A 17,794-nucleotide genomic window follows, 5' to 3' on the forward strand; every position below is an offset into this window, starting at 1 on the left:
GTGTCAGTGGTGACAGTGAAGAGTGCGAGGGAAGTGGGAGTAATAGTGATGATGGGGATAATGATTCATTGTCCGTGCCATATTTTTCAAGGTGCATTTTCGTAGAGCGGTATGACCTTCGAATGATAATTGACGAGGTCGGATCTTTCCCGGCAAAGATATCGGTCAGATCAAGAATGACTGCTTATTGAGAATTTAAGCAAATTCTTGTCGACCAAGAATTGAAGAAAAGATTCAAACAGTCCTGTTTTGGACACCTGAGAAACCTGCCGGAACATCTCAAGTTTAATGGGCAGTTGGTCCATTATTTGCTGTTGCGACGCGTTAAGAACGATAAGATGTGTCATGAGTGTGGTTCTGCGTTAACAACAAGCCTGCCTGTTTTGGCTTGAAAGAGTTTTGTTTGATCACGGGGCTGAACTGCTCATCATACCCCAGTGAATTAGAAATGAAGAAGGTGTTAGCAAAGGGGGACAATTTTTGTTTTAAGGTGACAAAAAACAAAAACATCACAGCGGCTAACTTGTTACACCTGATCAGAAGGAATAAGCTGAACGAGGACCAGAAATTTAAGTGTTGTCTACTGTAGTTCTTGCACACCATGTTGTTTGCGAAAGATCGACGAAGGTTGTCGACATATAACTGATTCGAATGGTCGACTCTTTGAGTTTCTTCGAGAAGTATCCATGGGGGAAAGAGACATTTCAACTGACCATGGACTATCTGAAGAAGAAAAGTAACCTGAAGAAGCAGAAGGAAGTATTTGATGAGAAGCAGAAGGCATCCTATGCTCTATTCGGATTTCTATGGGCATTCATGGTATCCACCATAAACCCTTTAGTGAGTTTATCGTAGATTATCATTTTATTTATACTATGTCATAGACTCATAGTTATTTTTTTCACTGCTGTACTGCTTACAGATTTGGATCTATGAGGCCTTTCCTTATCTTGGAAAATTTGCTGGAAAATCAATGGATGAGCCCTTACCCATCCCCTGCATTCTCAGATGGTATACTTCAAAAAGCGACAAGATAATCGAAGGCGACCCATTCAAGTATAAAGGAAAATTTACCGAGGTATGAACTTATTTTCTATAATGCAATAATAGTACCGTTTTATCGAATGTTATGTAACTGTTAATTGATATTTGGTAGAACGTGCACCCGTACATCATCCCTACTATTCATGAGATGAAGATGGATTACATGATTACGATTGAGCCATATAAGGACGAGGTGAAGAATAACATCCTCGATGGCTTGAAGAAAGAGTTAGAAGGGGTGACTGTCCTCACTTCAAATGCGGACAGTGATGATGGCGAGGATTTGGGTGGTAACTCCGTTGGAGTACACGTTGGTGATGATGATTCTCCGAGCACCTCCGAAGATGAAGCGGGAACCTCATCCCCCGGGGATCTTCATAAGCGTGTGGCTGCGCTCGAGGAAGCGGTGTTGGATATTGCTGCCTATATCAAAGAGAAAAGAATGAAGAAAAAGGAAAATAATGAGTGACAATATGAGCGAGGTAACTTTATTCATTAATTGATGTTGTTAATGAATATTCAGCATTAAATATTAGTAACACTTTGATATAACTTTAATTTAGGGGCACAAGAATTAAAAATTTCTTTACTTTCTTAAATTAGTAACAAGTCAAATTAGATCACTTTTTTTAAAACACAGGAAGTAGTAATTTTTTAGGAGGACGAAAAGATATTTTTGCTCTTTAATTTGCACCACACATATTAAAACAATATGGTCCACTTAAATCTAGTACAACGTTAATGAAAGCAACTTGATGAGAATGATCACCAGCTAAAAATCGTCCTTTTTTACTTTGCTGTGATGCATGTGTTAAAATCAAGCAACTTGTCAACACTTACATGTCCGTATATGAATGAATAGATGAGAATTTTAGGAGGGCGGGGAGGGTGGGGGGAGAGTCTGACACTTATATTTTATCGATAAGCCTTTAATTTTTGCAGTATCATAATAGTACATTAGAGGAATCTTTTAATTAATGACATATTTGGTCATAAATTTCTCTAAGTAATTTTTGAAAAAGACATGACAAATCGTATTTAATCATATAATTTATTATTATTTGACAAATAATATAATTTTTCAAATATTAGAAAATATTAATATTTGGGTCAAATTTTATTTTTTATGAGTTTTTAAAAGTGAAATATGTTTTTCAAATACAATCGTCAAACACATGATTAAACTTCACTTAAATTTTTGCACAAAATAATTTGTCAAAAATAGTTAAAAATTTATGTCAAAGACTAAACAGGGTTTTTTTTTTTTTTTTTAATTTTTTAATATATATACCGCGAGCTCGAGGCACACGGGAGACCAGTATCCACCCCACGACGACAGCGTGCCCCGTGATTGTGGCGCGATGCGATATGTGACGCCCAGGTAGACGTGCCCTCGACCTAATAGCTTCGGACGCAACTTGCGTTCAAAGACTCGATGGTTCACGGGATTCTGCAATTCACACCAAGCATGTATACATATATATACATATATATAGAGAGAGGGAGAGAGAGTGTCAATTAGGCTTAAGTCATATATTATATATGTAGCTCCTTAGGATTCGAATACTCAATTTCTGCCTTAATTTTAGAATGAATTTATTTTATATTTATATTATAATAAAATATATGAATAACTCATTTCGCTGTTAATTAACCGGGGACAATAATTTTATTTTTATCCTATATTTTGGGTGAAATAATTAAACTGTTACTAGCTCATACCAAGATAATTAGCTCTCTAATATTTTTTTTTCGTTGAAGCTGCTCAGGCTTTTTCAGATTGAAATTATTGCAACTGTTTCTTCAAATATTTACATGATTTCATGTTTTGCTTTATTTATAACTACATCGAACGTGTAGATCAATTTATTGATTTTTTTTCTCATATCTTTAGATCGTAATTTGATTGCATTCTTAAAATGCGTGAAGGTAGAAGGAAGGTGAACGTTGAAGAAAAAAAGATAGGGAGGTTGGGCGGAGTCACAAAAGAAGAAACGGGGTGGTTGGGGACAGAGGAGTGTTTAAAGAAGAAGAAGAGTCAAAAGGAAAATTGGGTGGGGATGGTTCAAATCAAAGAAGAAGGGATGTAGGGAGGGGATATATTTTTTTTCTTATTTTCTTTTTATTATCTAATATATATAAATTGGAGTTATCCTTTTTCAAAAAAGAAAATATTGGATGTGGCTGACATGATGTTGATATAATATTCAGAGGTGGAGTCATGATTTCAACGACAGGGTTCAATATTCAAATAAAATTTAATCGAAGGGGGGTTGAAGTTACACGGGGATATGCTTATGCCTCAGCAGTCAGCAATAGTAACTCCATTTGGTAGATGCAGTACTAATTCTGTTTTGTCATTATGTACTCTCCATATCACACGGACAATTTATTGATATAAAACGCACCATCACTCTAGAATAGTGCACTCCATCTTTTCAATTTGTTTATCAGAAAGAGTTTAAGTATGTATCAAAATGTCTTTCAGATTTGTTTTTTAAACATGTCACGTGAAAAACTCGAATTAGAGGGTTGCAAGAAAAGGAAAGAAACATTACTTTCATAAATTTTAGTGTCAAGTTAAATTAACTCACATAAATTGAGAGACAAATGAAATGTTAACAAATAACAATATTGCCCAATGAATATTAAGTTCAATTTCAAATTGAGGGCCTCTTTAAAATGTTCCTATAACGGTAAAACTCATGGGCGTGGAAGCAGCAGGAATATAAGTCAAATATTTGAGGTAAGAAGTCAGATCAGGAAAAGTTAAAAGGCATATATATAGTTGGGTAACTGGGTATATATATAGGAATAGATTATTCATGGAATATTCATTTTTCAACATCTCACTTAATTTGTCATGCAAATAAGTTTCTAGAATTCAATACAGATATATTATAACTCGGTTTCGATTATCTCCAAAATGTCCTCAATTTTTTCCCTACTAAGGTTAGAGCTGTCTAATGTGAACTAGGAAGGGGTACAATCACGCTACAGCAAAAAAGCTATTTAGAGATCATAAGTTAATGACAATTATCATTTGTCATTAATTGTCATTTAATTGTCATTAAATGTTTTTTAGAGGCAATTACATTTTATCATTTTTTGTAAATGTCCTTAAAGCATAGCGATATTTGGTTCAATGACTAACTAAAGTCGATAAAAATTTTAGCACTCTTTATTAAAGTGCACATTTATTGTCGCTAATTAAAATTCGTATTGTTGTAAAGAATTGAATTCACTTGTCGTAAAATGTAGTGCATAATCCAGCTTTTAGATTTTGTTTCATCGGAAGTGGATGTGAGATTCATTTAGATTTTGGATCAGTTTGGTATGGAAGAAAATATTTCCAGCTTTTTCCACATTTTATTGATCAAAATTTCTAAAAATGATTCTTTATAGAAAAACAAAATTCATAAAAATCAACTTTCTAGTGATACTAGAAAAACAATTATCATAAATTAGCATCCCACTCCTCCCTATCCTCCCTCTATATCCCCCAAGAATACTTTTATACCATAACAAACGGAGAACCGGGGTATGTTCAATAAAATGAAAATTAAGTGACCGTCCGTTGAAATTAACTTTTTCCATTATATGTGGAAATTAAATCTTTAATCACAGAGAATTGTTAATTAATTAAACATATTGGGTTCGTCATCAATATGTATATATGTTAATTTTTAATTTGGGATAAATTAAGTTTGAATAGAACCAATAAAGTAGTACTTGATAAAGCAATGTCCACATATCCTAGTAGTGAAATTAACGTAATGCATGTTGCCATCTAGTGCAGACTAGTTAACTTCAGCAGATTATTTCTAAATATCCATCTCCATGGACTTCCTTCAATTTGGATTTATCTTATGGGATCTACTAAATGGGCTGGCAGCTCTTCGCAGCAGGAAATTATACTGGGAAAATTTTCTATGTATACGAAAATTATCTAATTTTCAGCTCTTTCCATATTGTCCTTGTGGGAATGAAGGGTATGGGGGGGGGGAGGGGGGGGTTGGGGCTGCATATTACATTGGCTTTGACAATTATCAGGAACAAAATAGGCCCGTGTGGTTTCACATGCACCAATCAGAGTGATTACAAAGTTTGCTGTCAAATAGGACAATATAGACCACCATTACATTGAATTTGACTATTTTCAGGATAACAAAACTCACCAGTGGAAACACCAGCCAGACTTACAGCAACAGAAACCTGGCGGACATGTGACAATGTCTTAGTCTTTGCTGCAATATTCTGGATATATTGGTTTTGACAGTTATGGTTTGACACAATTTTAGCATATTTCTCAACACCAACCCCAGTGGCTACAACACTGTCTAGGAGGACAGTATTTCTTTACATCCACTTTGATATCTGCATTGTTTTTTCTTTGTTGAAGGCCAAGAGTTTCATTGAGAGGAAGAGATGATAGCTCCTTGGTTAGCTGATGAAACTTTAATTATAATCAGGATAACGAATAATAAAATAATCTAATCGATCTCATCATCTCTCTCTCTAGGGAAAAATTGGCAAAAGAGATACTTTCCAAAATTATTTATTTAAATACCCACTAAATTTCTTTTTGATTTAATTTTTAGGGTTAAGGGATAAAGAGTGGAGAAAAATTTAAAAAGTGGGGCCCACATGTGGGTTAAGGGACCATTTCATCATTTTTACAGCTTTAAAAATTTAATATAATACACCTAACACCCACTACTTCTTTCAATATTAAAAAAAAAACTTTTTCTCTCACCTCTTCAACTTCAACTTTTCCTCTACTCTAAGAATTTTCTTTCAAATGCTATTTTTTATTTTTCTTTTCTCCAGCGACAAAGGGCTCGTTTTTTGCATTATAAAGTAGGTTATTTTTTTTCTTTGAAAACCTGGTGATGTATATTAATTATGAAGAAGAGAGGGGGGACTAGGCCTTAACCTCAATATACATCAAAGATTGCAAAGCAATCTGGGCAAAAAGAATGTGACAAAACAGTGAAACTGTTGCACATTCACACTATCTACAAAACACTACACCTAGCTAACAAAGAAATTGGTCTTATCATATCTAATCCTAAGATTTGGAAGCTGTAATTTATCCAAGAAATATGCGCCTTTAGCTCCTGCTGGTAGTTGGCCAAAGTCGGTGTAAAGCATAGATTCTCCACTGCTTGCTGCCAGCTTTGCAAGGAAATCTCAGACCATGTTTGCTTCTCTGTAGCAATGGGAGAATGTTATCTCCTTTGCAACAATCAATCTTGTGGTGTCTTCCACAATGGGTCTTAAATTCATATTGTGGGAGGTCCTATTTTGCATCATATTTATAATCAATAAGGAGTTTATTTCGACAACACAAGACTTGTACCCTCTGGCTTTTAGCCACTTTACTGCAAAATGTGCGTCATGGCTTTAGCGTCATTGTGATCCCTGCACTATATCGGTAGAGCAAAAGCAAAAAGAAAATTTCTAACACTATCCCTTGCTAGTCCTCTTATGCCGACTTTTCCATTGTGGTCAAAATAACTTCCATATCGGTGTTGAATTTAATTTGTATCTGTTGAGGCTTGATCCAAGAAATTGCTTTAAGAATGGTTCTTGGCCGAAATTTCTCAACCATCTCACATAACTGGTTTCATTGTAAGTCCATTTTTTGTATTAGAAAGGCTTTATCCATAGCAGACTTCATGTACCACAAGATTTGTTGCTCCCATTCCCCTAATATAAAACTTTTTTTTGGGTTTCATATCTGCATGAACATCTAGTCCTCCATATTTGCCAACATATCACAATTGGCACCACCTGGATCATCATTTCCTGAATTGCATTTCTTTCAGTGTTTTTCCACCAATTTTTAAGAAGCTTCTTACTGGTTTGCTTTGGTATTTGATGCCCATAGGATGTCCAAAAACTTTTCATAAGTAGCGTGCTGGTTCACTGTCAATGAAAACATGCTTGATGGTTTCAGATTGTGTATTATTACAACATACACATTCTTGTGGCCTTCGATCTCCATACCTGCATATTACAGGCAAGTTAGATTTGAGTAACCTAGAGGAAAGGAAAGAAAATTTGAAAGGGATACTATTATGCCAAACTCTTTTGGCCAAAGTATCCAACTCCCTGATGTCTCTGATGCTATTCCAAGTTGTTTTGTTTGTAAAGATACTATCACTTGCTGCATTTCAGAACATGAAATTCTTTCAAGTTTCGATTATTTGTAGATTCATTTTATCGATTTTTATTGTTAACCGTTTCGAAGTGATGTAGTATAGAAATTTTTTTCGATGTGGTTGATTAAATAGTTAAAATATGAGAATTTTATAGGTAATTAGTTTGATTGCGAAGCAATGGTTAAGTTTTAATTCGGCAGTTCCAATAGATTTTTTCATCGATCACGGTATTGAATTTTGAAATATTTGTTAAAAATTTTTGCTTTATTTCTGATATTTTTTGAGCACTGCAGTGTTGAATTGTGGGATAATTGTTAATTTATAGGTTATTTTGGCTATTTGATTCGAGCAGTGATCTGTTTCTGTCCGTAGACTTGTGGTCTATGAAATTAATATTTAGGTGGTGTTGAATTTTGAATTTTTTGTTAAGAAATTTTGCTTTAGTGTTGGTATTTTTTAGGTACTGCAGTATTGAATGGTGGGATAATTATTAATTTATGGGTTATTTATGCTATTTGATTTGAGCAGTGACCTGTTTCTGTCCGTAAACTTGTGGTCTATGAAATTAATATTTAGGTGTATGGAATTCTTTTAAAATATGATTGATGAAATAGTCAAAATTAAAAGATTAATAGCTAATTAGTTTGATTTGTAGCAATAGTTGAGTTTTGATGTTCGATTGAAAATTTTTCGTTCATCATGCTGTGAACTGTTTAATGGTGGAATAATTCTTAATTATTTTAACTTTTTTATTTGAGCATTAAATTGTTTATATTAATAGACTTATGGTCTATGAATTGACAATGGCAGAATTGTTGAAGAAGAAGCTAAAGATGGAAAGGAAGAAGCAGCAGACAAAGAAGAAGGAGAAGACAAAAAAGATGGATAGAAAGAAAAAAATAGAAGAAACAGAAAAAAAGATTAGTCTTGGATATCGTTGATTTCATCAATGATAATATTTGTGACGATGGGGAAAAAGACATTTGAATGGTAATGTTGTTAATGTTTAAGACTTCTTTTTTTTTTTTTTTTAGAAACAAAGGAGTTGAATGATCTATTGTTAGGATATGACAAACATATTTTTATTTTATGAAAATTGTTATGATTCTGCGCTGAATCTATTTTTATCACACTGTATTATTGCATGAAATTTGAATGTGCATTATGTTGTCATAAGTGATACAGTGTATGATTGACTTCATAGAATGCATATTTAATCATTCGTATATTATTAGCATATTCTATCATTACCATGCTACTCGATTTTAAGTGGATGTGTAGTTTGATCAACTATGATTCTATGAAAAACAGTATTAACATTATAGAAAAATATAAGTATTTTTATTTATTCAATCTCACTACATATATGTTACACCTTTCCAAACAATGAATACTAACATTATACTACATAACATCATTTTTAGATCATTCTTCCTTTCTTCGTCTGAAATCAATTACACAGTTATAAAATTTGTGACCTGAATTTGAGTCCCTGTGTGTTGTCCGTAAGACAGTCGCATTTCCACAATGACAAATTAGAGTCTTTTTAGAATTGGATGTTTGAGATACTTGAGACATTGTAGAATTTTAAAATAAAAATAAAGTGGATGAAATAAAATAATAAAGGATGAAGGGCTTTATATATGAAGTAAAAAGAAGTGTTAGTATTGAAGGAGTAGAAAATTAGCCGTTTGTTATCGTTGAAATAGTAATTGTATTTTTTGAACTATTGATGACACTTAATAGACTGCTATCGATCATGACCTATGTCAATCATCAACGAGTTATTAAAGCTTCCCATAGACACTCGTAATCGATGGACCCTCAATAACATGTTTAAAAAGAAAATAATTAAGTAAATAATATATTTGTGCTTTGAGAGTCCGTCGATTCAATTGGTCTACCGTAGACTTACACTGTAGGTAGTGCATCGGTTGATCTCTGGATCATTGATAGATCTCGTAGATGTATGTACATGATAATAGATCCTTACTAGCATGTTGTTTAAAAATAAATAAATAAATAAAAAATAAATGCAGTGTGAAATTCTACACATATGAGCGAGTTTAAACAAGTCACATAATCATATTAGAGCTTATACAAATCAGGGGTGATGAATTAACGTGTGTGTAGATAGGTAGTGGTTGAATAAATAATATCGTAAGAGTAACGTTTGTCAAAGCACAAATATGTTTTGAAGATGTTGGTTATATTTGATACCTACCCATCCACATACTCCTTCAATCACCACCCCCAAATCAAAAGAGTATATGGATGGGTAGTCATCAAATACAATCAACATCTTCAAAACATACTTGTGCTTTGACAAATATTACTTTGAGGATGTTGATTGTTCAACCAGTATCCATCCACATAATCCTTTAATCACCACCCCCAATTTGTATAAGCTCTAACAAGATAATGTGACTTGTTTAAACTCCTTTATATGTGTAGAAATTCATAATTTATTTATTTTTTATTTAATTATTCATTTTTAAACAACATCCAAGTGAAGGTCTATAACCATGTACATAGATCTATGTGATCTACGAATGATCAAGAGAGTAATCAATGCACGACCTACAGAGCAGATTTACGATAGACCAAATGAATCGATGGACCCTCAAAGTACAAGTATATTTTTTATATGGTATTGACATGGGTCAGCATCGATGACAAAGTATCACCAATAGTTCAAGATTGTTTGTTTAACCAACTGTTCAAGTGGTAATGTGTTTATTTTTTTTTTAATTTAATTATTTTCTTTCACTACCCCAAATCATGTGATTATGTCTTTAAACTTTCTTAATTTAATTATTTTCTTTCAAACTACAAGCTACTGATGGTTCATCGATTCATATAATTTACGATTGACCTATATGTATGAACGAGGAGTGACAGTGTCTAAGATCGATGACAGTGCATAAAATATTATCTGGTATAGTGTAGATTGTTTGCTTGTGTACGATAGACTACATATGTGATCTGGATTTATTATCACATAAGTTTTACTCTTCGTGAAATTAATCAATGCAATCTACAATTGTATTCATTGAACAAACATCTCCCTAAACACAATCCTCTGAATTTCTATAATGCTTGGACCCTTACCATCACGAAAATGATTTATGCATAGTAAAACAATCATCTAGGATGGGATTTTCTTATTCCTGCTCGTGGTGTGTTCAACACCACACGTGTGAAACCCAACATACTTGTGTAGGCAAAATTTGTTCGAGGATTCGCACTTTCTTGCCAAGCAAAAACCAGCTGCAACCACGAGATACACATTTCATCTTTAACAATTTAGTGCAGCTCTTCTTCGTAAAATAATTAAAACACTGCTTCACCGATACTTCGTCTAGTAGCATTTTCTTCTCTTTCTTGTCAGCGAATGTTTAATCACAATAGAAGTTGATTTCATCGGCGAAAGAATTTCTTGGTTGTGATTACGTTCCATAATATTCTTCCGCATCTTGCGAGTCCGATGAAACGTATTCCATATTCATAGAATCATCTTTTATATTAACTGAATGATCGTCATCGTTCTCATAATCATTCAAATCGCCGTCGACTGCCGAGCGCTTAGGTGGGGTGGTGATGAATTCAACATTTCTTTAAAGGGCCCCCCAACTACATTTATCCTTAAAATAGGCCTAAAGCCATCAGCATCAACATTCACCATGTACAACAACATACGTTTATCATTATTTATGACCGTAGGATGCACCTTTTCCCTCAAATGCATTAGATAACTAATCACCACATTGCTCGGTGCACAATTTAGATCCCCCTTCTCCATTACGCTTGCAACCAACTCATCGTATGAACCGTTGCGGGGAATCGCAATGGGCAATGTCATCTTAGTAAAAGATTTTCATTTCCAACATTTGAGAGTCTCCTCCCATTCTCCTATGAAATCATTAGAAACCAGAACAAATTTTGCAATAGACATTCTAGAATTAAGCTTTGGTCGACGGTAGATTATGCTGAGAGTCTATGTCGGGATGTTTGCATAATCGATGACTGGCAGATATCCGTACAAAAATCTCAAAGATCATTAGGTTTATGGAATAGAGAAATGAACTTGGAGTCGTCTAAGCTGCTGTAATGTACTTTCTAAAGTGGTTTTGAGTAATGTGAGTGATTTAAAGTTTTTTAACAATGGTGGAAGTGTGTTTGAGAAGATAGCAAACAAATGGGGTAACAATGGATGTAATGGACTAACTTATGATGTTTGTGGACTAATTTAGAGCTGATCGACGAAAAATAACATCGAAAAAGTGGCCGGAATCGGAGCTTTTTGGAGGGAAATGAAAACTTCTATTTTAAGCTATTGGATTTTGTTTTAATTATTTTTGAAAACCCAATATTTTTAAATATAATGGTAGATGATGGAGTGGGTTGAATTGCATTATTAGAAACTTGTGGGTGAATTTATTAAGTTGGAAATATTGGGTTAAAGTGAATAATTATAAAATTTTTGGGTGAAAATGTTAAGTTGAAAAAGTTAGTGGTGATTTGGAATTAAGTGATATATGACCAATTTTTTCAAACTTGTGTCTATTTGACAAAATAGTTTTGAAGACTATCCTTTTTGGCTCAAGTATATGTTTAATTCGATAACAACTAATGATAGTGTAAATAAATGAGATGGGAACATGAGATCATATATGGTTCATGGTGATATGGACGATTTCTCCTGTGTCTTATCCCCAACACAACAGTTCCATTCCAATCGCTTCACTAGTATATAAACATAATCATTCGGAATTTGGCCGGGTTTTAGACAAGAGACCTTTATTTATTATATTAATAATAATTAATAATGCATTTCATATGCATTACAATTACACACGATACATAATTATTCAAACACGATCACCGGCCAGTCCGAAAAGAGGAGTAGAAGTACATCCTCTAGCATTTAGAGAGCATTGAGGAAGAAGCTTTGAATGCCTCTCATAGAATGTTTTTCACCACCACCTTGTATTCCGCGTTTACCTGTCGCTGCTGGCACTTCACATTGACTTTGACAGGTTTGAGGATCACAGTATTCTGGTCCGGTTCCACAGAAACCCCATATACTACAACACTCTCTACAAGGACATTTTTTATCACCATCTCGGTTTCCGCATTGTTCCTCCCCCTCGGCTAGTTCAAGATGGCCAAGGATCGTTTCATTGGCCGGCAAATGAAAGGGATGAGATGGATTGGCTGAGACCTTGAGGAGGAGGAACAAAGCCAGAGCTAAAAGGCTAACTAATGCACCACTTCCTCTCATTTTGTGGATTGTTATGAGAAGTAGTCTCATCGATGCTGAGGTATATATAGGAAAAATATTATATATCAAACTTTATGCTTACGCATCAATTCCATTTGGAAGATGTTAAAGTTTTGTTATTACTCTGGGATGGGTGAGGTGGTGGTGGGGAGATATCAAAAATTTTGAAAATTATTTTCTCTAGAAAACAAGTTCTTTAAAAAATGAGAATAATGACTTCTCTTAAAGTGAGGAAAGCAAATCTTTATTAAATCAAATTAACAGTGTCCTCCCAACACTCCAACACACCTCATCTTCACCCAAAGTGCTGAGTTACTCTAGTTTACATCAGACAAGTGCAATGTTTTCTTGTACTTAATGTTTCTCCATTATATCTGTAGGTAACTCACCCTACGTTATCTTTTGCACTAAAGAAGAACATCCGTATTTTGGTGGCTTACCTAATTAAAAGATCTTACAAACCATCATTTTCAAAAGCATTGTCCCAAAATCAGTCCAATTGTTGTCATATTATTCTGAAATGCAACAATAAGCATGATTGAAGCGTCAGATAAGCGGGTATCAACATTATATTTATGATCTGCCCTGGACTTTTAGGCTGGGCCTTAGCTTCGTTTGAAAGAATACACAACTACACAACTTATATTTTCAATATTACAAAAAATCTCAACTTCCTAAACATATTACAGAAATTCAACATATACACAGAATGCTACGTAAATAGGGAGAGAGAGTAAAGTAATTAAAAAAATTGGAGAGAGTGTCCAAAATGATTGGTATTTATGTTATTTATACTAGTCAAAAACCTCACTGGTCTCTTCTCAACGATCATGCAAAAAGTTTGGGTTGTCAAAAATGTAACATTTTGCGTATCAATGATCAAAGGAGAAGCATGAGTATAGCAACATGCCACTATGGGTAGAGCCTGTTTGGATGGGCTTTCAATTTTTAGCTTATAGGGGAGCATGGCCCGTGTCAGCACGGGCCCAATATTAAGATATTTATTTATCTTTTCAATCTTGATATTTTTAAATAATTTTTTTAATAAAAAGATTGCATATGTTTTCTAGGATTCATCCGGAATCTAGCATGAGTTTAACATATGTTATTTTAATACGTATTTAGATAATTTAAGTTGTTGACTATTTTAATTTATAATATTTTTTATGTAATTTTCAAATTAATATACGTTACTTTTCTTGTCCAAATTATTTTGGCATTGATAGTCAATTATATTTAAAAATAATTTAAGTTTTTAATTATTGTGATTTATAATACTTTTCTTCTATTCCAATTTTAGTGACACTAATATAATTTCAAGAGTCGACCAAATATTTTATATCTTTTAAATTTTTTAAGTTGTTAATTATTGTGATTTATAGTATTTTTCATGTAATTTTTTTGAAATATATAACATATTAAATTATTTTTAGATATTTTAAGTTGTTAACAATTGTAATTTATAATACTTTTTATATAATTTTTGAATAATATATGCTACTTTCCTTGTCCAGAATTTTGTGTCGATGACAGTCAATTATATTTTAAAAATAATTTAAATTTTTTATCATTGTGATTTATAATATTTTTTCTATCTCAACTTATGTGGCACAATGGTTAAATGACCATAATAATAAATTAGGGGTGATATAGTAAAATCACGTCTGAAGCAGATGAAGTAGAAATCAGTCAATTTTTAAATTTTTTTTGTTAATTATTGTTATTTACAGTACTTTTTATTTCATTTTCAAATAACATATGTTGCTTTATATCTTCTTCTGTCCCGTCTCAATTTATGTGGCACTAATATAATTTTGATAGTCAATCAAATATTTTATGTTGGCATATCATTTTGTTATTCTTATTTTTCTAATACATAAATGACTTATAATAAGGAGTGATATAGTAAATTAGGGGTGTACAAACCGAACCATTAAGTCAAACCGAATCGATGAATCAAACCAAACCAAGAAAAAAAACCGACTTATCGTCTGGTTTGATTGGTTTGGTGTTGAAAAAAAAATCGATCATTCTTGGTTTGGTTTGTTATTAGAAAAAATAAAATCAAACCGAACCCAAACTGAACCGACATAATACATATATAATTTTAATTTTTTATACGTAAGAAAATATTACTTATAATCTACTTTCTAATTACTTTTATTATTTTTTTATCTTCAGAAAATAGATATATATTCTTGGACCTTTAATTATAGTATTTTTTCATTAATAGCAAATTAATACAAAGTCCAATATCTATATCTATATTTATATCTATAATCTATATCTATATCTATAATGTATTAAAAGTGTGGAGGGCCTTAGAAATGTTGTTTGAACTTTTTTTCCTTCATTAAAAAATTTCGCTTTGGATAAAATCGTCTTTTCACTATTTTTTTTAATTTTTAAAAGTTAATAATTAATTAATATATATTTATGGTAAAACCTTTTCTTATTAGAAGTCGTCAGAATTAATGAAAACTAATACTTTTCCATTAGTTTAAGAATTATAAAACAACTAAATTTGATTTTAATAAGATTTAAAAAATCTAGAAACAAATATAAAAGCCTTAGAATAAGAAAATTTTAATAAGTATTAAATTTTAAAAAGTTTTAAATACATAATAAGAAATGTCGTTTTATTATTTTATCAAATTCTTATTTAACTATTTTTACTAAAAAAACACGTCCCACCTCAAAAAGAAAAAAAAATAAGTAGTGTCAGATTGTAGTTAGCATACGACCTAATTTCTTTCTTTTAAGTATGATTTTTGATTTAATTAGGAGTCCTTGATTTTCTTTTCTTTTAAGTTTCGTTTGTCTTGATTCTCTATAATAATTAGTTTTTTTTATGAAAAAAGTTTCTCAAATGAGATTAGATTTCTTCCATGTTTCATCAACTCTTTCTTAAAAGGAAAAAAATCGTACATCTATATATTGAACATTCCCTTTTTCCAATAAATAATAGAATAACATTCACAATTTAATTGTTAAAGAGTATGTTCAAGAGAAGATTAGTTTTATGTTGTTTAATATTAGTTTTAAATTTGTAGATCAATAATATTAAATATTATGCATCTTTTATTAACGTTTTTTTATCATATAATTTATTGTAATTTCAATTGTTGGCTTTCGCATGATGTGCATGTAAAGAAAAATTATGTGAGTGTGTGGTTGAGACTTCGTGCCGATTACGAGAGAATTTAAAGGTGTTTTTTTTTTTTTAAAAGGAATTATTTCTCATTCATACTAGCACGATTTATGTTATTAAGGAGTTGATTAGAAGTACACGTTCTGCTCTTTGATTTGATTTTATCAAATTTCAATTCAATTCTTTAATTTACAATTTTAAAAAATAGACATCGAACACAGAATCGAACTATTTCAGTTTGGTTTGTTTTCTTTCAACTTCGTTTTTATTTGATTCGGTATTCAGAAATATTTGAACTTTTTGTCCTTCGTTAAAAGTGTCTGTGTTAGACAAAATTATTTCTTCAATATTTAAGAATTAAAAATTTATTAAATATTTTAATAAAACATATGTTATGTTTGCGCTATTTTATTAAAGTGTGAAGGATCTCTGAGAAGTGATTTAAATTTTTTGCTCTTCATTAAAAATTTTTGCAATAGACAAAATCATCTGATTTTAAATAATCAAATGTTACACGTGCAAGACACGTGTGGTTTAGCTAGTTAATATAAAAACCTAAAACTCTTTAATTGCTTCATTTTTTACATTTTACTTTCCAAGTTTTCAGAGAGTTCTCATTATTTTCTTATCTTACTTTCATCTTACTTTTCTCATTCGTCAAGTTGTGATTTAGGTTTGTTTCTCTTCTTTCTCTTTTTATGTAATTATGTTATAATTAATTACTTTATGGAGTTAAGTTTTTAATAAATTGTCTAATTCTTCATTCTTTTGTGTGCTCACATTTTATGTGAAGGAAACTTTCAGACAAGCTATTGTGACTAGTGACTTAGAAATTGAACTACATAGGTATCCACATAATATTACTTTGAGAGATAGTAGTTTAGAGTCTTAGTAATTTGCCAACTTAATTTTTATTGGAACTACTCTATGACCTTTTTTTTTTTTTTTAATCTTTTAAGTGAAAACATTTAATTTTTTTCTTCAATCACATTATAATTGTAAAAAACCCGAGAAAACTGAAAAATCAAAAAAAAAAAAACCGACTAAATCCGAAATAAAAAACCGATTGCATATTGTTTTGATTTGGTTTATAGATTTAGAAAACTGACATTATTGGTTTGGTTATATTTTAATAAAAAATCGAACCAACCTGACCTATGTACACCCCTAAGTAAAATCATCGTTCGAAAGATGAAAATTTAATTTAAAATATTAAGAGTTAATTTCATATTTTATGTCTATTTTATTTTTCATTAAATATTATTTATTTTTTAATACATAGATGACTCATAATAATTAATTAAGAGCGATTAATTATGTTATTACTATAAAAATTAACATAATTTTATCATATCCAAAAGTAATCATCGATAATTGACCGGAATAGTGTATTAATTAAATAATGGATGCTATATTTGCATATGCAAAATATGATATTATTAAACATTATTGGATAGTGCATTATATTTATCTTTCACAATAATAAAATTTTACTATATACTTTTCTTTATTTCTTCTTAACTTGATACATATTGACCCAACACAAATTCTAAGAAAATATTCATTATAAATTTATTTTATTTATTAAATTTATTAATTTTGTAATTTAAAATTTTAAATTTAAGTTTAAATATTAGTATTTCTATATAAGGAAAAAGTAATTTTAAAATTTAAATTTTATAAAATAAATAAATAAATAAAAAGATTATTTTTTATATAAAAGTCAATTAAAATAATAAAATTGATTTACTTATTTAGTTGCAATTAATTACGATAATTTTTTATTTTGTCATAATTTATGCTGCACCGATAAAATTTTGAGAGTTGAATAGAACTTTTATCTATTTTTAAAAAAGTATTTTAACTTGTTAATTATTGTGATTTATAATAATTTTTACGTAATTATCAAATAATATATTTACTCCTTGTGTCCCAATTTATGTGGCTTCGATACAATTTTGAAAGTCAACTAAATTTTTTATATATATTTTAAATATTTTAAGTTGTTAATTATTATGATTTGTAGTACTTTTTCTTTTATCTCAAATTAGTTTTGAACATGATAGCCAATTAAATAAATAAATAAAATTTACTTTCAATGTGTAGTTATAGTTAATTAATATAAATTAATAAAATATATTAAATATT

The 17,794-nt window shown here is 31.0% G+C and overlaps 1 protein-coding gene and 1 long non-coding RNA gene across 2 annotated transcripts; both read left to right on the forward strand.

The window, feature by feature from the left end:
- Positions 1-516: 516 nt before the first annotated feature.
- Positions 517-3,462, forward strand: LOC124897206. Its single transcript, XM_047409876.1, has 4 exons — positions 517-819; positions 923-1,078; positions 1,157-1,526; positions 3,256-3,462. The coding sequence occupies exons 1-3, from the start codon at positions 652-654 to the stop codon at positions 1,511-1,513; spliced, it is 681 nt and encodes a 226-aa protein (XP_047265832.1). The 5' UTR covers positions 517-651; the 3' UTR covers positions 1,514-1,526; positions 3,256-3,462.
- Positions 3,463-5,440: 1,978 nt separating this feature from the next.
- Positions 5,441-8,328, forward strand: LOC124897207. The gene is made up of 2 exons (XR_007053894.1): positions 5,441-6,678; positions 8,022-8,328. It is a non-coding gene; the product is annotated as an uncharacterized LOC124897207 (long non-coding RNA).
- The last annotated feature ends 9,466 nt before the right edge of the window (positions 8,329-17,794 follow it).

This window comes from Capsicum annuum, chromosome 3 (assembly GCF_002878395.1).
Source record: "Capsicum annuum cultivar UCD-10X-F1 chromosome 3, UCD10Xv1.1, whole genome shotgun sequence".
NCBI lineage: Eukaryota > Viridiplantae > Streptophyta > Magnoliopsida > Solanales > Solanaceae > Capsicum > Capsicum annuum.